The sequence below is a fragment of the Aspergillus costaricaensis genome (genome assembly GCF_003184835.1).
Source record: "Aspergillus costaricaensis CBS 115574 unplaced genomic scaffold BO79scaffold_2, whole genome shotgun sequence".
NCBI lineage: Eukaryota > Fungi > Ascomycota > Eurotiomycetes > Eurotiales > Aspergillaceae > Aspergillus > Aspergillus costaricensis.
This window is the reverse complement of record NW_020291802.1, coordinates 1,782,782-1,807,177: the sequence shown is the minus strand read 5'-3', so window position 1 is coordinate 1,807,177 and position 24,396 is coordinate 1,782,782. Positions and strand designations below refer to the sequence as shown.

The 24,396-nt window shown below is 50.3% G+C and overlaps 9 protein-coding genes across 9 annotated transcripts; 4 read left to right on the top strand and 5 right to left on the bottom strand.

Moving 5' to 3' along the window:
- The first annotated feature begins 226 nt into the window (after positions 1-226).
- On the top strand, positions 227-6,342 carry BO79DRAFT_165004 (purine and uridine phosphorylase). Its single transcript, XM_025679232.1, has 5 exons — positions 227-1,405; positions 1,473-2,001; positions 2,064-2,707; positions 2,756-3,703; positions 3,763-6,342. Exons 1-5 carry the CDS (start codon positions 400-402, stop codon positions 6,051-6,053), a joined length of 5,418 nt encoding a protein of 1,805 aa, XP_025544768.1. The 5' UTR covers positions 227-399; the 3' UTR covers positions 6,054-6,342.
- Positions 6,343-6,508: 166 nt separating this feature from the next.
- BO79DRAFT_234784 (FTFMHR domain-containing protein) lies at positions 6,509-9,577 on the top strand (the record flags this gene model as incomplete). Its single annotated transcript, XM_025684413.1, has 7 exons — positions 6,509-6,826; positions 6,875-6,929; positions 6,982-8,053; positions 8,100-8,222; positions 8,269-8,319; positions 8,367-8,491; positions 8,536-9,577. Exons 1-7 carry the CDS (start codon positions 6,751-6,753, stop codon positions 9,575-9,577), a joined length of 2,544 nt encoding a protein of 847 aa, XP_025544767.1. The 5' UTR covers positions 6,509-6,750.
- A 22-nt stretch (positions 9,578-9,599) lies between these two features.
- Positions 9,600-10,461, bottom strand: BO79DRAFT_268409 (uncharacterized protein; the record flags this gene model as incomplete). The annotated part of the gene is made up of 1 exon (XM_025687124.1): positions 9,600-10,461. The coding sequence occupies one exon, from the start codon at positions 10,459-10,461 to the stop codon at positions 9,688-9,690; it is 774 nt and encodes a 257-aa protein (XP_025544766.1). The 3' UTR covers positions 9,600-9,687.
- A 747-nt stretch (positions 10,462-11,208) lies between these two features.
- BO79DRAFT_234783 (Vps52-domain-containing protein) lies at positions 11,209-15,432 on the bottom strand. Its single transcript, XM_025684412.1, has 6 exons — positions 14,387-15,432; positions 14,041-14,335; positions 13,202-13,986; positions 13,121-13,156; positions 12,339-12,464; positions 11,209-12,260 (listed from the first exon to the last, which is right to left on the bottom strand). Exons 1-6 carry the CDS (start codon positions 15,245-15,247, stop codon positions 11,268-11,270), a joined length of 3,096 nt encoding a protein of 1,031 aa, XP_025544765.1. The 5' UTR covers positions 15,248-15,432; the 3' UTR covers positions 11,209-11,267.
- A 209-nt stretch (positions 15,433-15,641) lies between these two features.
- BO79DRAFT_206707 (Eukaryotic translation initiation factor eIF-5A) lies at positions 15,642-16,870 on the top strand. Its single transcript, XM_025682032.1, has 4 exons — positions 15,642-15,772; positions 15,998-16,261; positions 16,320-16,452; positions 16,519-16,870. Exons 1-4 carry the CDS (start codon positions 15,761-15,763, stop codon positions 16,587-16,589), a joined length of 480 nt encoding a protein of 159 aa, XP_025544764.1. The 5' UTR covers positions 15,642-15,760; the 3' UTR covers positions 16,590-16,870.
- A 154-nt stretch (positions 16,871-17,024) lies between these two features.
- Positions 17,025-19,317, top strand: BO79DRAFT_186746 (TFIIB-type zinc finger domain-containing protein). The gene is made up of 8 exons (XM_025680493.1): positions 17,025-17,280; positions 17,365-17,455; positions 17,556-17,665; positions 17,729-17,973; positions 18,030-18,135; positions 18,189-18,327; positions 18,379-18,765; positions 18,816-19,317. The coding sequence occupies exons 1-8, from the start codon at positions 17,176-17,178 to the stop codon at positions 19,265-19,267; spliced, it is 1,635 nt and encodes a 544-aa protein (XP_025544763.1). The 5' UTR covers positions 17,025-17,175; the 3' UTR covers positions 19,268-19,317.
- Positions 19,318-19,709: 392 nt separating this feature from the next.
- On the bottom strand, positions 19,710-20,583 carry BO79DRAFT_27447 (uncharacterized protein). Its single transcript, XM_025687607.1, has one exon. The coding sequence runs from the start codon at positions 20,284-20,286 to the stop codon at positions 19,825-19,827; it is 462 nt and encodes a 153-aa protein (XP_025544762.1). The 5' UTR covers positions 20,287-20,583; the 3' UTR covers positions 19,710-19,824.
- Positions 20,584-20,874: 291 nt separating this feature from the next.
- Positions 20,875-22,365, bottom strand: BO79DRAFT_242478 (Yip1 family protein; the record flags this gene model as incomplete). The annotated part of the gene is made up of 4 exons (XM_025685213.1): positions 20,875-21,231; positions 21,312-22,017; positions 22,094-22,145; positions 22,204-22,365. 4 exons carry the CDS (start codon positions 22,363-22,365, stop codon positions 21,141-21,143), a joined length of 1,011 nt encoding a protein of 336 aa, XP_025544761.1. The 3' UTR covers positions 20,875-21,140.
- A 153-nt stretch (positions 22,366-22,518) lies between these two features.
- On the bottom strand, positions 22,519-23,962 carry BO79DRAFT_242477 (TBC domain-containing protein; the record flags this gene model as incomplete). Its single annotated transcript, XM_025685212.1, has 3 exons — positions 22,519-23,479; positions 23,532-23,663; positions 23,713-23,962. The coding sequence occupies 3 exons, from the start codon at positions 23,960-23,962 to the stop codon at positions 22,593-22,595; spliced, it is 1,269 nt and encodes a 422-aa protein (XP_025544760.1). The 3' UTR covers positions 22,519-22,592.
- Between the last annotated feature and the right edge of the window lie 434 nt (positions 23,963-24,396).

The window sequence follows — 24,396 nt, the reverse complement described above, 5'->3', positions numbered from 1 at the left end:
GCGAAAGCGGTATTTAATACAGGAAAATCCTGGCGAGGACCATCCCATGAAAAATCGTTGATTTGTGTATGCAGAATGTCAGTTTGGTTTGAATAGGATGTCTCGTCTCTTTCAGCCTTGGAGGAAATCAGGCAGATATGTCGCGGGGGTAAAGCTCAGCCTCGCCCTCAACCCCGCCCACTCTTGCCCAAAGTGACGGCCATTCCACCACCTCTTCCGTTGTAGCCTCTTTTCTGTCAAGAGTCTGATCATTGTACAGCCCATCCTACTCCACTTCTTATTTCCACCCCTTTATCTCCCAAGTGGGACGAGAAGAGGAGAGAGATAAACTGATCTCTCTATCCTTCCTGACTCTCTCCTCGCCTGTGCTTCGTGGTCTGACAGCCATCCGCCGTACAGATGATGCCCACAAACTCATCAAAAAGCGACGTGCATTCTCGCCATCAACTGGACCACAAAATAACCCCACGTCACGATGAGTACACCGTCGGGTGGATATGCGGCTCGCCTCTGGATACAGTAGTTGCGACAATGATGTTGGATGAGCTACATCCACAGATGTCGCAAAAGTTTTCGGCTATAGATCATGTTTTCCTTGGAAGAATTGGAGTTCACAACATCGTTATTGCTCGTTTACCGTTGAGCAAATGCGGTGATACTCAGGCAATTGCAGCTTTGGAAAGGGAGATGTTCTCGACTTTTCCTGCCATCCGCTTTTCTCTTGCAGTCGGTATCGGAGGTGGCGTACCAAGGAGCAGCGCCGATATTCGATTAGGCGATGTTGTAGTGAGCCAGCTAACAGGCAAATCTGGAGGGGTGATCAGGTACGATCTTGATAGAGCATCACGCAGGGTCTATTTCCACCGGACCGGATCGCTGAGTGAGATCCCTGAATATCTGTCAAATGCTTTAGTTACCCTCCAAACCGATCACGGCCTTAGGGAGCTTATGGGGCGTGAAATCACCAAAAATATGGCTGAGATTCAAAGAAAAGTATCTTCTTTCGGCAAGTCCTTGAGACCAGAAGAGGACCGTCTATTTCAAGCTGAATATGAACATCTCGCACCCGGTTCGTGTGCGAATTGCGATCGATCCAAGTGGGTAATACGACCTGAACGAGAGCAGGATAAGCCTGTCATCCACTATGGATCCATTGCGTCTGGGGATCAAGTGATGAAAAATAGCCAACTTCGAGATCATATAGGCCAGGTGCTAGGAGTCCTCTGTGTCGATGTGGGGACCACAGGTCTCATGGGTATCGTTCCATGCCTGGTCATTCGGGGCATCTGTGACTATGCAGACTCTCACACAAACAAGGCTTGGCAACAATATGCAGAAGCTGCGGCTGCGGCCTATGCAAAGGAGCTTCTATTGATGGTTCCAGCTCCACGAACAACACAATCTGGTGAGATATTTCGACTCAACGTACACTATTCCTGGAATGCGCCACTAAACATCCTACCCATGTGTAGCGACTCGACCCCTTTCTATGATGTTTCCGCCGCCCCAAGCAATAGGCATCAATAAGAGTGGATATAGCAATCCAACCCGGGAATGGAGTGGACTAAGGGAAAGTACCCTCAGTGCGCCGCCAACGGATTCTGGATATGCATCTACTACCCACCAAAAGATTCCACGCCGAGATGAATATCACACAGAACATGACAATAATGTTCAAAGCTTAGTGTCTGGCGAAGAGAGATTCCCTTATCCTCCGGCGGCAGCTAGCCCGAGAAAGGCAGAAGACGACCACGGCGAAGACACTGAATCTATCTATACAACTAAGTCTAGCATTTCCCCTTCAGATAAGCAGCTCTATATTTCTGAATTGGTCAATGATTTGTTCAGAAAAGCCCAGTATGATCAAGATACCCGAAACCTTCGGGAAAGAATTTACGGTATTCTTCCTCAACTTCTTAAAGCTTTTGCAATGAGATTTGGTCAATCAGGCTCGACTCAGATACACAGGGATATAATGGTGTTCATCCGTCGACATAGAAAGTTAGTCCTTCCCCAAGACTTGGCATCGCCTCCATGTAGAAACTGATAAAGTAGCCTGACAGTGAAATTGCGAATGGGCTGAGAATGAAGTACCTAGAAGATCAGACTGAAACCTATGTGTCCACACATGACGACACCAAAATGGAATTAGGCGACCTCATGGATCTCTGGGACCAACATCTAGAGGATGCAGGTGATGATCTTGCCGTTCCACAGTTCGACAGTGGGGCAGTGAATTCAGACGTTGACGAAGATATACCAATTGAAGATGGTGATGAAAATCTCCCTGAACATACGAAATATTGGGACTTGATTACCGGCAGCCCAGTGTATGAATGGCTAATTGGAAATCTTCGGAGGAAACTTCACCTGCACCCAGCAGAGCCAAATGTTCAAGATGGTATTCGCGACCGAATCCTGGAGATCCTCCCGTCATCCCGAAGAGTCAGTCGATATGACCAGCCAACAATATATCAGGTAGTATTCATTCTCAATTGGGATCCCGCGTCTTTTGTCGCAGAGCAGGAGTATGACATAAGTAAAGAAGGCTTCCTTGAGAAGATAATCACGATTACAGGGTCCAGTGAGGACGCTCAAGCAATGACTTGCTTGCAATACCTCCAGCAAACATGGCATTCATATGGTTCCGATATCCTTCAGCTAGTCGAGGCTACACTGCTTAGTGAGCGTGACTATAAACACAGCTGTACGCTTTCCCCCCATTGATATCCGCGGATGCTTATCATGTCTATAGGTACACTGCCAGACAATACACAACTCGCGGTTTGGACGAATGAAAAGGAGTTTCTAGTTGAAGTCACTGGGATAGAGAGTTCAATTACAGAGATTGGGGAACAACTTGCGTGGCTAGGCTCTGCTCTCCGTTCCTCGCCCCACGACTCTAGGATATTGTACTGCACACCGTTCATCAACAGCGCCAGCCCTTCTCCAGAACCCCCCCAGGCCAAAAAGCGCGAGTCCCGTGCTGGGACTCGTAATGTGACGTCGCTATCTACTGAACAGCTGGAGAGGAAGCGCGCCAACGATCGGGAAGCCCAAAGAACCATTCGTCAGCGGACCAAGGACCACATTGAACGGCTGGAGCACCAAGTGGCCGAGTTGAAAGTCAAGGGGGAACACCGACGGAATGTGGCGTTGGAACAAGAGATTCGAGCTTTGAAGCATCAGCTCGCCCGAGCTAGTAGACAGGAATATCCGGGTATGAGTTATAAAGATGCATCAAACTCAAATCCACAAGCAGCAGCTATCACACGGGTATTATGCGGTATTGATTTCAAGTGTGAGGATCAGGAGCAAACGAGCTCGTCGCCGCTCCTGGGACAATGCTGGCATCACTTGTTCCGAAACCCCACAGTGGTGATGGGCTTCCCAATACCATACCGCTCCAGACAAAATACTGGCCTTGAAATCCCGCTCAACATTTTGGCTGGTCTAGCCCAAGCAACGCAGGTGGATGTTTTTAGAGATAAGCTATTCATCAAAGGATTTTCTAGCTTATTGATTCCGACAGAGTACATCCGAGATCAGGATCAGATGATGTGGCACCTACGTTATAATGTGCATGGAGATCGCATTTCGTATCTGGATGGCATTGGGGCTCATGTCGGACACATCACACTAGCCGATTTGGAGTCGAGCCGACATATTCTTGGTTGGTGTTCAGACGCAAAATTATATACCGGTATGTCATAGCATGATTCTAGGGGTGGAAAAGGGTTTCACAAGCTGACTTGCCACAAGGCGCAACAGATGCTAGTTATTCGATCAATCGATCTTGGTTGGGGCCACCGTCCGCTCGCTGCAGCTTAAACAACACATTGATCACGGCAGGCAGGCTAATCACAGGCGGTGACCCGGCAATATATGGCAACAGAGACATACCGTATCGACTAATTAGGGATGAGTACATTGAAAAGCTCTCGTGGATTGCCAGACAATATGTGGTAATGTGGGATGCAGGAGCCAAACGGGGGTGGTTGGTGAATGGAGCCTGCGCTCTATTGCACCTTCTTTTTGCTTCCCTATATTTCAACAGAACTGATCCACTCGGTTTTGCATTCCAGTTAGATCTTACCGACATTAAAGTCCCAGAGAACACATTCAACCCAAGCTCTGCAATGGAGGTTTTGTTGAACCCTGATAACCTTACTCTGAAACTGTACCACGCGAAACAGAGCGAACCAAGTGAGGCAACTTTACCTCCGGTACGAATTCAAGATAGAGTCGATCGTTTGTATAACATGCTCGAGAAGATCATGGATCATCAAGCAGAGATCATGGGGGCAGGCGGCGGAGCGTCACTCAATATTTCCAGGGGAAACCTGGAAGGATGGGATTTCAAGGATTTAGCGACCCAGGAAGACCCGTTGTATCCTCGGCTTTGTAAGTTGGGGATAAGAGGGAAAAGCTGGGTTGACTTCACTAGAGATATTCGTGCGGCAGTGCTATTCGGGACGGGGTTTGGTGAGATTCTTCGCCCGGTTGATAACGACCAACTATGCCCATACTGGAGCAGATTGCCAGAAGGTAAATCTTACCTTGCAGTCAGTGGGTATGATCTTACCAATATCATCGATCGGTTTGGAAATCCACATAGTAGACCAGTCCGACTGACCCGCAATTTGATTTGGTGCAACTGCCTAGACAATGGCCCCCCAGCTTGCAAGTGCATTGGACTCCCGGAACAGACAGAGCATTCCGAACTGGCACAAGTAATCCTGCCTTCACACTTCAAAAGGAGAATACCTAAGCCGAATTCCGTTCGACTAAGCGATTGGAGCCATGGTGCGATATTATTTGGTTACAACAGAGACTTGCGGTGGACCTGGAACGACACCGGCTACCCTGAACAGAAAGACGTCTTGTCATACTCAGGTGATTCGGGGTCCGATTCAGACGGCGACTTCCAAGACTCAGGACTTGGAACAAGCCTGACCCCTGCCACTGCCGATGGTTCCAGGAGACTGTCATTGTCAAGGTCCCCGTCTGGAGGTATTACTTACGAGGACTACGAGGTAGGCATTGTGTGTGCGCTGCCCAAAGAACTTCTTGCCGTCCGCGCATTGTTCGATTCAACCCACCCTGACCTCGAAAAAGACCGAAATGACCCTAATTGCTATTGTCTCGGACGGATGAAAGAATTCAATGTGGCTGCTGCTGGTCTCCCACACGATGATTATGGCACGAATTCCGCCACGAATGTTGCTTCTCATTTGATCCGAACTTTCCCGCGAGTGAAGTTCTGCCTGGTCGTTGGTATCGGAGGGGGAGTACCTTCTGCAAATCGGGACATACGGCTTGGTGATGTCGTCGTCGGTACCGGGGTGCTACAAGGTGATATGGGGAAATGGATCCAGAACTCCGAGTTTAAGATGACGGCACAGAAACAACAACCACCACCCTATTTACGAGCAGTCATCACGAAAATCCAGTCCAATGGTTTCATTTCCTTCGAGTCCGCTTTGAACCCGCTCCTTGACGATCTTGATCTGATTGCCTCAATGCAACCGAAATACTTATACCCAGGCGCAGACAAAGACATGCTATTCGACGCAGGTGACGTGCACGTTGAGACGGAACCAAATTGTGACAAGTGCATCGGCAGCCGAAGTCCAAGGACTCGACAGCATGACGGCCCAAGCGTTTTCTACGGTCTTATCGCATCTGGTAATCAACTCGTTCGAGATGCAAGATACCGAGACCGCCTGGGACAGGAAAATGTGATCTGTGTTGAGATGGAGGCGGCAGGGGTCATGAGAACCACCACCGACTGCCTTGTCATTCGGGGCATATGCGATTATGCCGACTCGCATAAGAACGATCAGTGGCAGGAGTATTCCGCTGCCACGGCGGCCGCTTACGCCAAATTTTTCCTGTCTCATATGCGCGAAAGCGCTCATGACTTCGCCGTCCGAGTTCCATCACGGTTGGAAGCTCCGACGGGGTCAGTACACTTGCAGAAGGAGAAGCGGGCTGCATCATGTGCTGTCTATGAGCAGCATGTGGAGCTCAAGAGATCTCGACGATACTGAACTCTAATCCATTGCTGATAGAGGTCGATCTAGACGAGCTCCAGATGTCGCCATAATCCAAGGAACGATCAGAGGTGATAATGCCAGAGTACTACGGTTCTACGTGTTTTGAATGGCAGCAAGACGAACAATTGACTCGATATGTACATTCTTAATTTGGGGTTTTCAATAGAGACTCCTATCATTAAGGGGTAATTTTCTTCGAGCCTCCGTTTCAACTCGTTGATGGTCATGCAAACTTTCTAAGTCTATCTGATGCTTCTTAGCTGGAGATGTACATCTGTTGGTGGGTTAGCGAAATGGGATTACCTCTCACCAGGTTTTTGAAAGTAATTCTTCCACGAAGAGTTTCTGATCCAAGTGCTTCATGAACCCTTAACAACTTCCATTGATAAATGCAATACGAGCGATTACCCCAGGATTCCCAGATGCGATGACTAACAATAATCGGGTGTCTCTCATTGGCTGCACTGTGTATCAATCTGGTATCCGTACGGCTACCCCACGGCTCCGGCAGTTCGGCGCCCACACCTTACCCGATCGGGGGGCTGCAGGTAGCCGGTTATGTTTGCGATGCACTCCCCTCACACCACCGTTCTTCTTCTGCTAAGAAATAGTGAGAGCCGACCACACCATGTCCAGCTAATTATTAACTGCTTATTTCTTCTTTTCTACCAAAAACCTCAATAACACCATAATGGTGTTGCGAAAGTGCACCATATGCGATCGACGGTTCAAGAAAACGGAGCATTTCAAGCGCCACGAACGCTCACGTAAGTCAACCGACCTGCATATGGTTGCATCCTGCTGACGACTAGTAGATACCAAGGAGAAACCCTATGAATGTAGTGTCTGTCATAAGCGATTTTCACGAAGGTATCGAAGCCGTGGACTATTTTCACTCCTGCACGTGCTAACACTGTTGCAGTGATGTCCTAAGCCGCCATGCCAGGGGTCATAATCAACCAGCTGCCAATGCAGCGGTTGGACCAGGTGCTGGTCTTCCGGCCACACCTACCAGTCAAGCTCCTGCTCATCGACCATCAATTATGACAGCGGGGAACCAGAACTACGTCCTTGGTATGGGTGCGGAGAGTGCTCGCCCGCTCCAGCATGGTTCGTCGGCACCTCACAATTTTACATCGTCCGCGGCTCTCGATCAACAGTCGACTTCCTTGGCCTTTCTTGCCAACGTATCTGCTCATCAACCTCGCACTGAACCAGTAGCTAATCAGATCATGGCAAATGAGCACCAAGGTTACCTTGGCTGGAATGACGTGCCTGTTCCGGACCAGCAATGCTACCGAGGGACAGTTCTTGATCCATTGCATAACGACATACTGCAATTCTGGCTGGAACCGCAAGGGGACTCGATCTCACAGCAAGGATCAATCGACCTAAGGGGGAATTCTAATCTCGGCATGTTAGGGGAGACAGTTGCTTCTTCAGAGCACCCACGACCATCTATTGATAGCATGAGCTTGAGCTCTGGAAGTAGTATTCCAACTGAACGGTTTGCCCGTGTTCAGCGCTATTGGCTTGCTCCATCCAACAACACTGGGCGGCTCATGAACAGCTTATGGCATGATGTAGCCTACAGCGAACAGGACAATGTGTTCGCTTTCAGGCCAACCCACTCTTCCAGCGCCCCGTCGGGTTGCCTGCAGGGTTCGAGGTACGGCGTCGATGAAGAATGCAGGCAGCGTCTTTACACAATGTTCGACCAAAGCCAAGGTCAATCTCAGATGCGTTCTTCTGAGGCTACTGCAGTCTCGCCCTTTACCCAACCACATCGCACCTCCAATTTTCCTCCTGCGGAAATTCTGGATATGGCACTAGATCTGTTCTTCCGCGACTTTCACCCACTAGTGCCGTTTATCCACATCCCAACATTCTCAGCAAAAGACGCCCGTCCATCCTTGCTCTATGCCATGTGTCTCATTGGCATGGTCCTGTTGGGAACCAAAGGCACGTTAAGCTTCGTTGTCAATAACTTCTCGGTATGATCAGCTCTTATATGCAGTGTGCGTTGCTAATATGCTGTAGTCCATGCTTGGAAGTATTACAGCAGAATTAGCCAAGTGTTCAGTTGGAGTCGAGGGTTCTTTGTCCACCGTGTCTACTTTTGCAGCTGCATTTCTGTTTTTAAATTTGGCTGCCATGACAGGAGTAAGTTTTAATTGAGAAAGAAATTGAGTTATACTAATTTCTGTAGGAAAAGGAACATCTTGAAAAGTGCCAAATGCTCTATGTTAATCTCATATCGGTATGCCATTCAATCAGAACCATAGAATACGGCTGACACACTTATAGATCGCACAGCGGCACGGACTCTTCGCAGCTAGGGAAGGGCAGGTGCTTGACACGCACCTGTTCGAAGCCGTCCCTAATACTGAGACTCGGTGGAAAGCCTGGAGCAAGGTAGAATCAGTAAAACGGTGAGTTGAACAATCATTCAGAAAAGCATTTGCTGACATCACAGGCTTATAACTGGACTACTGCTGCTCGACTCTTGGTACTCATCGTTCATGTCTACGAGTCCGATTATCGTGCCAGACTCTGTTCAACTGATACTGCCGTGTGATGAAGCGCTCTTTCGAGCTACATCTTCCACGCGCTGGATGCAGCTAAGCGGTAGCGACAAAGTCAGCTTGATGCCTACGATACTAATGCCATCGGAGAATGTCGACATTCCCACACTTCGCAGCCCGATAGATGATTTCTGCATGTATGCAGTTCTAGCAATGGTTCAGTCGAGGCTTTCAGAAGCATACTATCGACTCCTTTCGAATCGTGCCAGCTATCCCTTCGCCCCGTGCAACACATATGCCATGGACGGCCGTGCAAGATGCCTGCCATCTCTTCAGCTCCAGCTGACAAGCAAATATGGCGACTTGCTAGACCGGCTGAACCCCAACGCGGCCGTCATGTGGCACAATATGTGCATGACGCTAACAGCAGACACCCAAATCTTCGACATGGCAGCTGGCCGTTCAGGCCCGGGCCCTGCCCGAAAAGCGCTCGATGATATCGCGGCATGGTCACAAACACCGGCTGCCAGACGAGCTTGCTTGCATGCAGCACACATCTACCGAGCCATGACGAATAGGAAGGCATCAGACCATACAATGTTTCATTCTGTATTCTCCCTCTTCTACGCGGCGCTGGTGTTGGGTCTTTACGTTTTCATGGTGCCAAATACCTCTGAGATGCAGCAGGGTGGAGATTCCATCGAGCTTTTTGATGATATTGATTGGCAGAAGGTGGGCACTGAGGGGTTCACCAGCTTCTTGGAGCCTGGAGAAGGCCATCCTTTTCCGCCGTCTGAAGAACCAGCGTTGAATTTTATTCGAAACGGCGGCACGATATACCTACGCGGTGTACCCATCCAGGGAGGCTATCAAGCAGCGCGCCGCATTCTACTCGACTACGCAGGACTGCTAAAGGATACGGGGAAATGGAGCGTACGAAAGTTTTCGTATGTGCTGCATATTATGAGCGATGTGCTAATGGATGTGGAATGACCACTACACCAGAACTGAAGCCATCAACTGCGTTACGATCTCATTTATGAATACGACAGCATGTATACCAATCTATGTACAATATAATAACCCACAAATAGGGTATTGATTTATACCCACGACCGATTCCTAACCCTCTCATTCAACATATCCAATTCCTCCTTCGACGCAACCACCCCCATGATCCCTTTACCATCACCCTCCCCACCAGCACCATCATCATTCTTCCTCTCCCCCGCCAAGACAACCCTCAACCCATCATCCCCATTCACATCCCCATCTTCATTATTCAAGCCCCTCCCCCTCGCAAACCACAACCCCTCCCCATCCTCCCTTTCACTCTTCACCTTCACAACACCCCCATTCTCAACCTCTTCCACAACCGCCCTCTCCCCAGCACTACTGCCCCCCTCTGACGCCGTCTCCTCCTCACTCTCCCCCGTATACTTCGCCACACTAATCCCATTACACCTGGCATTCGGCATATGCAGCACGTCATGCAGCACAAGGGTGTTCGTGCGCGGGTCATCCGGTGCACGTTGCACGCGGAGCTGCACGGTTCCTACGCCTAGCACCCGCTGATTCGCGATCTTGCATGGTGCTCGCCGGTAGCTGCTGAATGAAGAGCGGTTTTTGGCGATGTGTGTGTTGCTTTGTCGGGGGAGGAGGAGCCAGGTGAAGCAGCGGTTGCTGTTGCTGCTTTTGGATGAGGATGGGGAGGAGGGTGTGGGGTGTTGGTGTTGGCGTTGGCGTCGGTTTGGACGTGAGCGTTGCTTTTTCGTTTGAGTGTGGGCGTGGGCGTGGTTGGGGATAGTGTAGGGGTGGTAGGGGTTGTAAGAGGTGTGATGGTGAGGATATGGTGGGTGTTGTAGGTGGGTGGTCATTTTGGATGGAGTATGTAGTATATAGAATATAGATAGCAGTGGTGGTACTTAATAGAAAAGAAGTATAGGTGAAGAGAGAAGTATAAAGTAGAGAAAGAAAGTAGTCAGTCCAATCTTTCACGTAGTAAAGCAAAGCATGATAATATAGATCGAACTACCAAATGACCAAGGGAAGAATATCATATCATATAAGTACTGAAGAGTATCGAACACGCGTAACCGTCGATCCAAGTCCGGGTCTGGACTTTGAGGGGATCGGGGATCTGCTGGCAAAGGGCGTGGCAAACCCGCCCTTCCGTATCGGGTAACTCCTCGCTGATTGTTCATTCTAGATTCCTTCATATTTCCACCCATCAGTCTACTATATTTGACTAAAATGGAAAATGGATGTGATCTGTCATTTCAGGTACACTATTCTCTCTTACAATAAAAATGAATTTCCTACTTACAATACTGTGAAACAGATGCTATGTCTGAAGGGTATGTATCTATCTGCCACAAGTCTTGACGTAGCCGATGGAGAAGCTTAATCAGAGGTGGAGTCCAACGCGTCGTCCTTGATGGAGTTCCAGCCATGCTAAGCCTGCGGAACAAGACTTGATCGACCTTGGTTATGTGAGGTCTTTTGTTCGATGATGGACTGCCAAGTTCGCCTTGTAGGCTTGTCTAGACTTTGTGTGGTATTCTTTGTCTGCGTGTTTCACACTCATGCTCCACTCCGATATACAAACTATGTATATTCTCCGACTAGTATGTACGCAACCCCAGTCTGCATCTACTATATACGTAAAAGTAGTAGTAACTATCTAAGCATATAAAATATCCCTCACCCTCTCCCCAATGGCCAAACAACTCGTCAACCCAGGACTCTCAATGCCCAACAAATTCACAAACCCAGGAAACCCTTCCTCCTCCTGAATCACAAAATCCTGAAACCCTTTCCCCGTATTCACCGCCCCTCCCTTCCCCAACTTAGGCCGAATCCCACAATAATCCAAAGCGATCGCCTCAACATCCACATTAGGCAAATACGCCCTGATCTCCGGCAACGCTTGCTGCAACCTTGCCGGACTCGGCCTCAAATCACTTGGATCCTCCACCCACTCGACATCCGGCCCAAACCGGATCCTGCCGCCCATATCAAGGGTCAAATGGGTCCCTAGCCCGCCCGTTCCCGGCAACGTAGTCGGATACACCAGCACCGAGGTCTTCGGCGTAGAAGCCGAGTAAGAGAAATACGTCCCCTTGGCGAAATAAGCTTTTCGATGCCGCTCAGCCGGCATCACCATGTTATTGATCACACAAGCCCCATTTCCTGCACTGTTTATCACCGTCTCCGCTGTGATGGTCGTCTCGCTCCCGTCCGCTGACACAGCGCTGATCCGGTATCCGCCGCCCTCACTAGGAGGTAGGGGCTCAATGCCTGTCACCTGTGTCATGAACGCGCAGTCTCCGCCGCGATCTTCGAAATCTCCTTGTAAATAGGTCATTAGGGAATGGCTGTCGATGATGCCGGTTGTCGGGCTCTCCACGATGCCAGCCAGGGCGCGCACTTCGGGTTCGCGCCGCTGTGCTTCTTCCTGGCCTAGGATGCGCGTGGGGACGCCGATGCGTTTGGCGTGTTCGTGCACGCGCAGACAGGCTTCCCATTGTTCTGGAGTTTGGGCGACAATCCATTTCTTGGTGTTGCGGTGCGGGATGTTGTGTTGGGCGCAGAGTGCGTACAGGAGCTCTTTGCCCTTGATGCAGAGGGAGGTTTTCAGGGTGTCGGCGCCGTAGTAGAGGCCTGCGTGGATGACCTATCATTGTGAGATCATCACTTAGCTTTGTTCTTGAGAGTATAATTGTATTGGTGTAATTGGGGTCTGGAAAGCTACCTCTGAATTGCGACTACTCGTCTCCGTCCCCGGCGCGTCATGTCTCTCTAGTAGAATCGTCGATGTGCCCTCTTTCATGGCTAGTTGGCGCGCAACTGCCAGTCCGACGACCCCTGCGCCTATAACCTTGACAGTAGTGTGTTAGATTGCTGCTTGTGTTTCCTGCAAGGACGTAGATAGATGGTGTTGGTAGGGATTGGTTACCGCATGTGTGACGTCGGCCCTGGAGGCGGCAGTGCTGGAGAAGGCACGCCGCGATAGAAGGCGGCCATTGGGAATAGAACGGAGAATACGAGTGGCCATAGTAATTGGGTGACTCCGTGGGATCATTTAGACAATGCCTGCATTGTACGGGGGTGGGTTGTTGGGGTGAGGAGGAGCATTTGAGTGGTGGTTGTTCCCCACGACGGGCGGAGTCGGCGTCGGTGCCGATGCCGATAAGCTCTGCTATTATCGTTATCTTCGGGGATGTTCCTGGCCCGATACTTGGTTGGTGAAGAATGGAACATGGATTTCGTATGCTGATTCAGGGGTATCTGATTGAAATACTTTATGTTCTAACTATATGGGGTGGTCGCTTCTATGGATCATATTATCGTACAGTAGACTATTTGGGCGTGCCATCTCAGGCTATGGAATATACAGTGGCAGATTCAGACCAACCCAGCGGGTCTATCGAAGAATGTCGATCGATTAGCCACGCTTGCCTACGTTCTTGAGCATGTCTTCCAAATGCTGCACGCTGTTAGTTCGATCCTTTGAATTGGAAATGTGGCACGTACCTGTTTCTGTTCGGTGGCTAGTTTGCCATGGGTATCCTGCGTCCGTCAGCACCAGCATCCGCAGCGGATCAATCGACTTACACTAATAATAGCCAGAACAAGTGAGTAATTATTGTAAAGAAACCTCTCCCTCCGTTTGGCGTCGCCGCCAATCCGGCTAAGCTTTGCTAGAAGATTGTCAAACTCTGTGGTCAATCGGCCGAGACTATTGGCCACTGGCTCGTCATCCCCGGCTTCACTGCTCAGCACCAAAATGCCGTGCAGGAGTTGTCCAAAACGCTGAGTGAGAAAATGAGGTGCGGATGACTTGTTGAGATCGTCTCCTCCAGCAAGAGACAATGCGGAGACCGCACTACGGCCGGTGTTCGCTGCTACCCGTTTCAGGGATTCGCACTGCGTGTCCATGATGACTTGGAACCGAGGCCACAATTGCATGTTGGTTCCGTTGACATAGGAGTCGGCCACCGGTACCTTGCGCCGCTGCAATTCGAATGCGGCTTGCTGGTTCAATCGCACGCAGATCAGAACTCCGAGCGCATCTGTAGTCTGCTCGATCAGGTGCTTGGTCAGGGCCTGCCCAAGGGTGAAGACTGGTTCGAAGATCTCAACGGCCTTGCGAGATATCTGTTGGAAGCCCAATGTGGAGAACATCTCGGTCATGAACGAGTATTCGGCGGAAACATTATCTAGGAGAGCAAGGTTGAAGTTTCGGAAAGGGACTTCGAGTCCGTGGAAAGCATTGTCCTCCTCTGCCAAGTAGGAAGATATTGCCATTTGATTACCTGCCCTAAGTATGTCGACTCTCCTGCCGAGAGAGAAGGGGTCGTGCGCCGCAGAACCAGCTCGGCCGCCGGGAACAATATTACCTGTGCCAGTCAGTATCAGTCAAATCATGCACTGAGCAGCAAGCCCAAACACACCTGTTTTATGTGAGGATGGATCCCCTCCTAATACCTCATTCCGATCGCTCGGATAGACCTTGATTTTTTCGAGTGCTTGGTGATACCTTGTGAAATGCGACAGGTAATACCATCGCATCGTATTGATGTACGCCTGGGTGATTTCTCCCGTGAGAGTGGGGTGGGCTCGTGATATGTAGCCGTACAAGTCCTTGAACTTAACCAGTCGCTGCTGCTGGATGATCTGTGCATTGATGTTCGGAGATCGCAGGGCTCGAATTTGAGACACCAGGTAGTCCCGGATCCGCTCCACTGCCTGCATGTCTGTTAGTCAATCTGAAAAGTAAATTTATACCGGAAGCAGTACCTTCTTCTTGATATCACCCAGCAGAGGCCGCACATCTTCGATAGACTTGCTACTATTGGTGCCTGAGGCCTTGGCTTCGATGCTAGCCGTCCGAGTCTCGATCTCGTTCAGAGCCTTCACCCAGTTCTCATCAATAGGTCCCTCCGCCACTAATCGGACGGTCTTCGGAGACAAGCTGATTTCTTCCACAGCAGGTCCAAGCAGCTGTTCAACATTCCGTCGGTTCTCTAGCATCGCATTCAGCTGTATCGAACGAGATTGCAAACTCTCTATTTCTGCTGATACAGCTCCCAATTCATTCTGAAAGTCATTCAAGTACATTTCAACTGACTTGGAGACGTCATCGCAGCCAGTGATTGCCGAGTGCAGGTCCTGGAATTTGTCCCTTTCCTTCTCGAACTGCTGGATGGTCTGGGCGCCGACATCACTTTGCCAGGCTCTTCTAGGTTGTTCTTCCTCCGCGATAAAGTCTTCCAGGCTGAGTCCATGGAAATCAATGTCCTCCACAAGCTCCGAGGGTTTCACTTCCGCGACGGACGCTGGAGAGCTGTCTCTTGTTTTGCCTTGTTTTCCAATGATCCCAATCAAAACCTCGAGCGGATCAGTAACATCGGATGGGCGGGGTCGTGCAGCACTCGGTTTAGGCGAGGAGCCTTCACGCGCAGTCGCAGCGAGGGAAGTAGATGAGTCGTTCGGAGTCGACAAGAGAGACAACGCCGAACCTTGGCGACTGGAGGCGGGGCGATTGTTCTGAGTCGGAGCCAAGCGAGATGAGGTCCTTCGAGGCAAGGGAGAGCTGCTGCGACTATCGAATTGGGGACCGGAGGGCGTCGCATGACCCGAAATGCGGTCTAGCCACATCTTGGGAGGCCGACACGGAGAAGCGTGCGGATAGCGGAGAGCTCCCCGGGTTCATCGAGGGGTGAGGTGGAGAGGTGAGGGAAGTTCTCCCAGAACACAGGTGGGTACTGGGAGATGTTATACGGCAGCGTACATTCGAGAAGACGGAGGTGAAGACCGTAGCCAGGCTGATAATTGTTGACAAGAGGATAACTAGTAGATTGCTATCAAGTACTAACTATAGTGATTAGGAGTATACGTGGAATAGCAGGCCGAGATGCTACGGCGCACTGCAGCAACCGCGGACGTGGTTTGTCCGAGACTAGACCGGACTGGGACTAGCGACCACAAAACCCCGCCACAACCAGTGCCTTTTTTTCGCAGTCCATTTGTCGATTTCTTTTCGCCTGTGTCCCCCTCTTCGTCCTTCCTTCGCTTTTTTCTCTTCCTTTTCCTCTAATCTCCTCCTCAATTCCAACATCCTCCTCACCTCTCCCTTTCACTTTTTACCTCATACCCCCTAAATCCATCACCATGGCTGACGAGGTAGGTGCTAACTCTCCTTCTGCGAACTCCCCGGTCTACTCAGTTGCGGCCTATCTTCGTCCTGCTTGCTCGGTTGGGTTGGGTGTTTTCGGGGCCTCGCATCTCGATCGCTGCCCCCCACCCAACCCCCCTCGTTCCTGCAGACATTGCATATTTCGCTACACTCTTGGACCATCCTCTATCATCTTGATCATGGGCTAGTTCGCTAATCTTCACACTCAATAGCACGAGACCTTCGAGTCCGCCGATGCCGGCGCCTCGGCCACCTACCCCATGCAGTGCTCTGCCCTGCGCAAGAACGGTCACGTTGTCATCAAGGGCCGCCCCTGCAAGATCGTTGAGATGTCCACCTCCAAGACTGGCAAGCACGGTCACGCCAAGGTCCACATCGTTGCCATCGATATCTTCACCCAGAAGAAGCTTGAGGATCTGTCCCCCTCCACCCACAACATGGATGTCCCCAACGTCTACCGCAAGGAATACCAGCTCGTGAGTAGTTCGGATCATGTACAATCTCGATGGACTTGACACGCTAACACGGCTATAGCTTGACGTTACTGACGACGACTTCCTTTCCCTGATGGACGAGGCCGGTAACACCAAGGACGACGTCAAGGTTCCCGAGGGTGAGGTTGGCGACCGTATCCGCCGCATGTTCCACGATGAGGAGAAGGACTGCAGTGAGTAACACCCGTTCAATTTGGATAAGTGGCTGTTGGCATGATTACTGACGAATTCCTTTCCAGACGTCACCATCCTGTCCTCCATGGGCGAGCAGGTCTGCATGGATGTCAAGGAGGCTCCCAAGGGCAACTAAATTATTGTGTCTATGGACCGTTAACTGCTCTGTCATCCATGGTGTATTTGAAGAGCCTCGCTCGGCTTTGCCCTTGGTCAGGTGGATGATACGGCCTTCTGGGCAGCTGCGGCGCCACGTACTCTTATATCCGTCTGTTTAGCCTTGGGTATACGCTGAGCTGGCCATGATGGTCACGTTAATTTGGCAGCATAAATCCTGCCTTGTCAGAGAAACAGTTCTTGAGTTCAGCACTTTCACGATAGTTTGACGAATAAAAAATTAACTACCTTTCTCCCAACATGTCATGTCCAAATGTCATTCGTAGACAAGATAAGCAGCGTACCAGTGTAGATCCGATATTCTGAGACACGCGTGCATAAAACCTACGGAAACAATGAAGTACCAACCTTATCGCAAGAATTAAAGGCTACGCAGTGGGCGATAAGGCGCATGCGGATATTACTTTTTCGGGGTCCTGCATCAACGGTAGAAAAATCTGACTGGTAACAAATCTCTGGTAGCTGCGCTGACCCGCTCCGGAAGACCCAGGCCTTCTGTTCCTCCACAACCTTTGGACAAGGAAGAATGAAGAGCGCTGCCCTGGATGGAGTACATCACCCGAGGGGTTTGCGGGCAGGAAGGGTGCCGTGAACGACGGTATTATCTGGATAATGGCCTCTGGTTCTGCAGGCGGGGTCATCAACAAGAGGTCTGATCTTCCCCCTCTCTCCCGCCCCTCACTCATTCTACGCACGCGACCGATCAGCCCACTCATTCTCCATTTGTCGCGTAGGGACGTCAAGTCGAAGAGGATCCCGAAGACTTTAACACACAAGGCCGGACAAGTCGCGTAAAGAAGGCTGCAGCGGAGAAGTCTCAAAAGAGTAAGAGAGCCTCCAACCTACCATAACTACAACCACCACCATCATACTACCATCATGGTTTGAAGGTGACGCGCTCTCCACATCGGCTAATATCGGGCAGCATACCGGGGACGCCAGGCCTATAGTCTATTTCTGCAAGTCTACCAATTGATCCTCTGGAAGCAATGTCACGCGCTGGTCCATCACCGCGGCTTTCCGTCCGAGTTGGAGGTATGCATGACATAGCCCCCCTTGGGCAAACCACTAATGAATGGCTCACTGATGCATGCATAGTCTGTCGTTCGCGATCTTTGGGCGCTCCGATTGGAGACGTATGCCGAGAAGATTAATGATCCTTCAGAACAGGATGAGGAGCCTGAGTTCTTCAGCTCGCAGGTAACCTCGGGCCTGGATGGATCCGACGACACCAGGTTCAGAGGAAGGCAGGCGACATGGCCTCGCCTTATTGATAGCATTGCTTTGTGCTATCTAGGCGCCCTGTTAATGAGGCTTCCAGTGGGTGTGGGGGATTTCTATGGGTGAGTAGTCAAGTATGAACCACTTTGGATCTTGCAAGGGCTAAGTGAATGTTTAGAATGGTTATGCGTGGTGATGTTCCTTTCATCAGGATTGTTAAGATTATCCCTCGAGATATGAGGGATAAACTGCCACAAGAGTTTATTTCGATACTTGAGACCACGGTGAGTGCCTATGTTAAGTCAGGAAGAGACGGTCGTGTCTGACTATATGATAGAGGCTACTCCAAGCCGAGCACCTTCACGGCGCTGTCTCAGACCTTCTGCTGCTTTATCATAACAAATTCAACATGCAATTCCCATCTTTGAACTGGCCAGTCTTGTTATATAAATATGTCAAGAGACTTGCGCTCCCTCGTATGAGACGCCCCCGTCTTCAATCATGCCTATTTGTTAACCTACTTGCAGTGGATATTCACCCCGCCGCGAAGAAGTTGCGGCATCTTCTAGGGTTCGACTTTGAATACCCTACAAGCATATCTGGAAGGAGGAGGCCACTCCAACTGCCCGAGCTGCAACTAGTCGCTCTGGTTGTCATCACCACCAAGCTTCTGTTCCCGTTTGACGATGTTGAAAGATATCCCACGACTGTTGAAGAGCCCGCAGTGCAAGTGATCGACTGGAATCTTTGGTCGCAAATACAAAGGCATTATGACAATCGAGAGACGCCTGCGGGTCAGCTTGGCAAGGGAAAGGAGATATTGGTGACTGAGAGAGACGTCTTCAGCATGACGCCATCCCAGCTCGATGAGTATATGAATTGGTACGAGAATAGCTGGCTCGATCCAAGTAAAGGTATGAACAATGCCATATTTTCCCCTCCTCAGTGCTAAACAATGTTCCAGTATCAAATCCCCTCGCAGATCTCTTTCCGAGTGGTCCAAGTGCTGGAGACAGCCAGACCACAGCTCCTACTCCAGACGTAACAGATGAGGAAGCTCTTGATGAATTGATCAAGGTGTCCACCAGCCAATTGAGATCAAGACAGGTCATTGCAGATAATGACCTGGAGACTCCACGGCCGGGATGCTCCTACACGCGGTATCGAACCGAATCTGACCTTCCGGATACTGCGAGGTCCTTCTACGAGACAGCTGCCAAGGTAGCCGGTGTTTCCCTATCTACATTGATTAGGGCTGTATCACAAGCGGAAAATAAAATCAACCGTTGGCTTGAAGAGCAGCGGCGGGTTGAGTACTTTGGATCGATGGGCATGGGATTCACTCGGGACTCCAGTCCGGATCCAGACAATGATGAAGAGAGCATGTCTGAGCTGGAGGATGGTGACTTAAGTTGAGCTTGGCGATCATATATACTAGGGAACTGAGCCAATTGGGTCCCGTCTTTGAAGTAGTATATAAGTATCAAAAATAGAAACATCCTATACTGTTAGTCCTTGAGGTTATATTTTCCCTGCAAATTAAAACTATTTGAAGGAAGGCTGATTTGCATCATTGAGCGCTGATGTCGGGTCGAGCATCATAAAAGCATAACCAAACGCGGACCGCGGACCACGGACCACGGGCAGCCTCCAACGTATGGATGATGCTAAATGGATGATGTAAAAGTAGTAGTAGTCTACGGACTAATTATGGAGACTGCGGAGAGGCCCCGAACGCGGCCGGACTGCCCTAAACCCTGATCACGTGCGGTCCGTTCCACCTTTGCTAAGCGAGAAATCGTGAAATTGACATCGCCTCATCCGACCGACCTTGTCAGCCGATCGTCAGCCAGCAACAACGAAAACCGCAGCCAGTACGTATACCCTTTTCGTTCGTGAATGCGAAATGCGTGTCCTCTGAAGTCGCAAGCTAACATGTCGTTTTTTCCGCGTCTCTGCAGTGCAGATGTAGGTCATTCCAAGTTCCCTGGCAACCACCCGTCGAATCCCAGCCCGAAATCCGAAAGAGATGGCACGAATAATATCATCGAGAATGAATCAAGGAAACTGACCCAGGCTTCTTTCCGATCAATAGTTTCGTCAAGACCCTCACGGGTAAGACCATTACCCTCGACGTCGAGTCGAGCGACACCATCGACAACGTCAAGACCAAGATCCAGGACAAGGAGGGTATCCCCCCGGATCAGCAGCGTCTTATCTTCGCTGGTAAGCAGCTTGAGGATGGCCGCACCCTGAGCGACTACAACATCCAGAAGGTATGAAATGAACCGGTTCCGCGAAATATCTATACGTCGATTTCGTCTGCTCGGATAGTCGGTTACGAACATGATGCGATTTGGGTCGGTTGGGGCACCACAACACGCAACTAGGTTTTGAGGAGGGGGGGATAGTTCCATCGGCACGGTCGCATTCATGGACGTTTCACGACTATCGGCATCTGACGCGACATCAATCACTCGGGATATAGTTTCACTGACGGGTTATCTTCTCGACTATAGGAGTCCACCCTTCACCTGGTCCTCCGTCTGCGTGGTGGTATCATCGAGCCCTCCCTTAAGGCTCTTGCCTCCAAGTACAACTGCGAGAAGTCCATCTGCCGCAAGTGCTACGTACGTCCATCCATCCATCCATACTACTTCCTTACCCTCGACTCGATCCCGCCCCTCTTTTGAGTCCCGGCTAGCGAAAAATCCCCCCCACTAACATTGATAACCCGATTAGGCCCGCCTTCCCCCCCGTGCCACCAACTGCCGCAAGAAGAAGTGTGGTCACACCAACCAGCTCCGCCCCAAGAAGAAGCTCAAATAGACGATTATCTTATTACGGTTTTTCTGCGTTGCTGGGGAAAAGTGCTGCTGGGGTTACGATACGATTGCAACGTGGGAGATTTTCTACATGGCGTTGGAATGATGAATCATTACTTATAGCCGAAGTCAAATGTCTATAGTTGACTCCTCGGGAAGAAGTTGCAATCAAAGCACAACCTGTAAAATTCAAAAAAAGCTCTCGTCGCATTCTTAGTAGATACACATACACACATGCAGCACGGCTTGGTGGAAAGGAAAACGTTCAACAGACAAAACGGCAGGAACGACATCAGAAATAACAACACTTGAGAACATAAACCAGCAAGTCGACACATGATATGACATGACATAATGCTGCCGGAGCAAATGTCATGGTCCCTCACAGGGGAAAGACAGCAACTGAAGAGTATAACAACCGGAGGGAACCACACCGATACCAGCACCGACATCTAGCACCTTTTCTACCAACCACCAAACATCCGTCGCTTGTCGTCGTCGTGGTCATCGTCGTCATCGTGGTCCTTGTTTTTCTTCGAAACGGGACTTCCATGTCTGCACATAAGCCCATATTAGTCACAACCCTTCGCAGTAAGATAATCCCACAAGAGGTAAAATAAGAGGGAACCACGTACGCAAAGAACAAGATCTTAATCGCCAACGCAAACCCAGCATGCAGGACAATGACCAGAATCAGCAAGATCTTACTAGCCTTCGCATCCGTAGCACTAAGCACCGGGTACAGATTGCGCAGGAGGAAGAAGACTGTCCACCCGAAGCCAACACCCACCAGAGCCCAATTCAACGCCGTCAAAGGACTCCAGCTAACCAGTGCGACGGCAATCCAAACCAGGTTCGAGTACCCATAGAGCGCCCACGACTCAACCAAGTCCGCGCTGGAGCTGCCGAACCACTTCAGCGCACCCCACAGCGCAATGGGAATGATGCCTGTATATCCGTAAACTAAACCCGCGGCACCGGATAGCAAAGTGAAATCGTATTCGAAGTGCTCGTCGTCATTGTTGGAGAGCCATTGCGAAATGGTACCGGTTAGGAAGAGGATGACGACGACGGTGGTTGCGATCCAGAAGGGTCCGTAGAGGTCCGGGTTTCCTTCCAGGACGTCGAGGAAGTTGCTGCGCGGGTAGATGGCTGCGACGCAGCGGCGGAGGACTTCGTTCGTGTCGACGTCGAAGAATTGCGAGTAGTAGTGGATTGACCACCAGTTGAGCTTGGAGGGGGTGCCGCCGGGGGATCGGTCACGGCCGCGCGACGAACCTCCGCCGAGGAAGGGGGCAGAGTCTTGTTGGGCTTTGGCGTTGCGTTGGTCGTTTTCGAAGTCTGATAAGAGGAAATGTGAGTAAGTAGGTGTGCGTTGGGATGAGGTGGTGGTTGTGCTCATGGCCAGTTAGCTTACTGGAACGGTGGAATTCGAGGTCTTCTTGGAGGTCGGTATGGCCGAGATCGCCCTGGAGATTGATGTTAGTATACTGCGATCGGAGATGCGAACTGTTATTGGAGTCTTACTTCGGCGTCAACGTCCACTACCACATCATAGCCCTGGTTCGCCATCTTGGACAGCTCACGTTCGTTTTCAAGGGTGGTTGTTGAGCTCTCGGTTCCTGGGAGATGCGGGAATGCAAGAGTACACCTCAGCGGCTGCCGGGAAAGCCACGCACTAGCCACCATGTGGAGACTGTCCATCTATTCAACACGGGCTGACGCGGGCTGTGTTTCGCATTTTGTGCGTCCGCCTCTACTGTCTATTCTGTATGCTGAAGCTGTTCTTTGTCTCGTAAAACTAACTTTCTCCCTATTAGCATGTTTTTATAACCTGTCTTTAATATTTGTACATAAAATCCCAAGCCTTATTTCTGAACCGGTGCCTTTTTGTCTTTCCCAATGGTCACATAAGATTAAAGATAGCCTCGGGCCTGCAAGGCCCCATGGAACCTACTGACATACGCCCATATCGTATTGTCAAATCCCCTCTTCTTGATCCAGAACGACATAGCACCAATGAACATTGTCACGGCCACCGAGCCGATTGTCCGTCTGTGATTCCACAAGAAAGCGACGGTCTTCTCCTTCCGCTCTTCCCAACGTAGATGCCGTACTTGTTTCGCGAAGAGGTCGACTGTTTCATCGGGTCCTTGGATCCTGACGAGATCCCTTGAAGATTTCAGCACACTGCACTCTGGAATGCGCTTCCAGGCTCCTAATGGCAGACTTTCCGGCGGGTGAGCTTCGAAAAGCTGCATCGCGCGGGATATCAAACCCTCAAGATCCAAGGGATTTGGAAGCTTGGATAGGGTAAAATGCAGCATATCGGTTTCATCGACTGAAAATTCAAGCAATTCTTTCTTGCGGGAGAGAATGATGGCTGCAAAGAGGTATATGGAGACTACCGGTTCCTGGGCCAGCAGGAAGTCGAAAAGGCGTGCAATGTCGCTATATTCTTGGATGTCGTGAGAGTACATCGTCAGAGTCGCAGCGAGTGCAAAGAATGGTTTGATTTCGGCGAGGTGACGCCGTAATGCAGGGTCTGCCTTCTCAATGATCGCAGGGATCAGCTCTAGGTGTTTCAGCGCTGGCGAAAGGGACGGCAACATGTAATCTCTTATCCGAAGAAGAGATATTTGTGCCACGGCAGCAGCGCTATTTTGTCCACCGAGCACTAGTAGTAGGACTTGAACGATATCATGATAGCCCTGAAAGTAGCAGAGCATGGGAAAGCACCGCAGGACTTGCTTGATCAACTTGGAGAGCTCATCCTTCTTGATAGAGAGCTCCTGGTCAGAGCCTAGTTAAGTTAGACATCACCAATCGCCAAAACAACTGAACGGATGACTTACATTCAGGGTAGTAGACGAATGACCTGTTCACATCAAGCTGAACTTGTTCTTCGTCAATATGTGCAGGTAGACGTTCCCATCCCGTGAAATCGAAATTGGGTCCTCGTCGATCACACTGTAGAAGAATAGGCCCTTATCGAACGTCAGATAATGTATATAAATGGTATAAGGTAGCGCTCACAGGCTGTTCGCCGGACATCATCATTGAGGAAGCCACCTTCTGAGGTAGCGTATGAGACTAATGCATCAATATCACGCAAGTCGCATGCTTGGCGAATTGCCGATTCTTTTTCGGCTCTGAGATTTTCGAGCTCCGCATTCTTGAGTTTCTCTGACTCTAGGGCCTCGGCCTCGGCGGCGGTCTTCTGCTCTGTTTCCAGATTTGTCTCCGTGATGTGCTCTGGTTCGTTATTCTCAGATGGCTGATCCATCGTTGAGGCGGGGAGTATACTCCAAAGAAATTGTCTGCAAAAACCTGCGTATTCCCAATATTGGTCAAATGAAACAACTTGACGATATAGTTTTTATTTGTATCCCGATGTATAGTGTTAACAATGAGTGGTCTATACTTGGATGCAACGGATGAACGGGCCTCTCGCCAGATCAGAGCTTGCGTTTGGGAATCTCAAAATCCGGTTATGGGATCCAGTCTAGCCCTGGCTTCTCCAGATTCACCGACAGGACCGCAATCTAGGCAACAAAATATCTATGGGATAGCATAGGCGATATGCAAAGCCGGAGGTGATTGCGGCCATGGCCAAACCCAAAACGGACGCGTAGCCGCCTCAGGCTACACATCAAGTCTGTGTCCCGTGATCTGTGATTTGCTTGGTTTGATCTGTATCGCCGACCGCCCGAACGAGCA

Excerpts from the sequence above, each read along its gene's own strand:
- BO79DRAFT_165004 (XM_025679232.1), top strand. The coding sequence starts at position 400 with ATGATGCCCACAAACTCATCAAAAAGCGACGTGCATTCTCGCCATCAA. Across the intron at positions 1,406-1,472 it reads TCCACGAACAACACAATCTG|CGACTCGACCCCTTTCTATG; the intron begins GTGAGATATTTC and ends ACCCATGTGTAG. Across the intron at positions 3,704-3,762 it reads AGACGCAAAATTATATACCG|GCGCAACAGATGCTAGTTAT; the intron begins GTATGTCATAGC and ends ACTTGCCACAAG.
- BO79DRAFT_234783 (XM_025684412.1), bottom strand. The coding sequence starts at position 15,247 with ATGTGGCTAGACCGCATTTCGGGTCATGCGACGCCCTCCGGTCCCCAA. Across the intron at positions 13,987-14,040 it reads TCCATCCTCACATAAAACAG|GTAATATTGTTCCCGGCGGC; the intron begins GTGTGTTTGGGC and ends TGACTGGCACAG. Across the intron at positions 12,465-13,120 it reads TAGCCACCGAACAGAAACAG|GTTATAGGCGCAGGGGTCGT; the intron begins GTACGTGCCACA and ends ACTACTGTCAAG.
- BO79DRAFT_206707 (XM_025682032.1), top strand. Across the intron at positions 16,262-16,319 it reads ACCGCAAGGAATACCAGCTC|CTTGACGTTACTGACGACGA; the intron begins GTGAGTAGTTCG and ends ACACGGCTATAG. Across the intron at positions 16,453-16,518 it reads CGATGAGGAGAAGGACTGCA|ACGTCACCATCCTGTCCTCC; the intron begins GTGAGTAACACC and ends ATTCCTTTCCAG.
- BO79DRAFT_186746 (XM_025680493.1), top strand. The coding sequence starts at position 17,176 with ATGGAGTACATCACCCGAGGGGTTTGCGGGCAGGAAGGGTGCCGTGAA. Across the intron at positions 17,281-17,364 it reads GGCGGGGTCATCAACAAGAG|GGACGTCAAGTCGAAGAGGA; the intron begins GTCTGATCTTCC and ends TTTGTCGCGTAG. Across the intron at positions 18,328-18,378 it reads CAAGAGACTTGCGCTCCCTC|TGGATATTCACCCCGCCGCG; the intron begins GTATGAGACGCC and ends ACCTACTTGCAG.
- BO79DRAFT_27447 (XM_025687607.1), bottom strand. The coding sequence starts at position 20,286 with ATGAATGCGACCGTGCCGATGGAACTATCCCCCCCTCCTCAAAACCTA.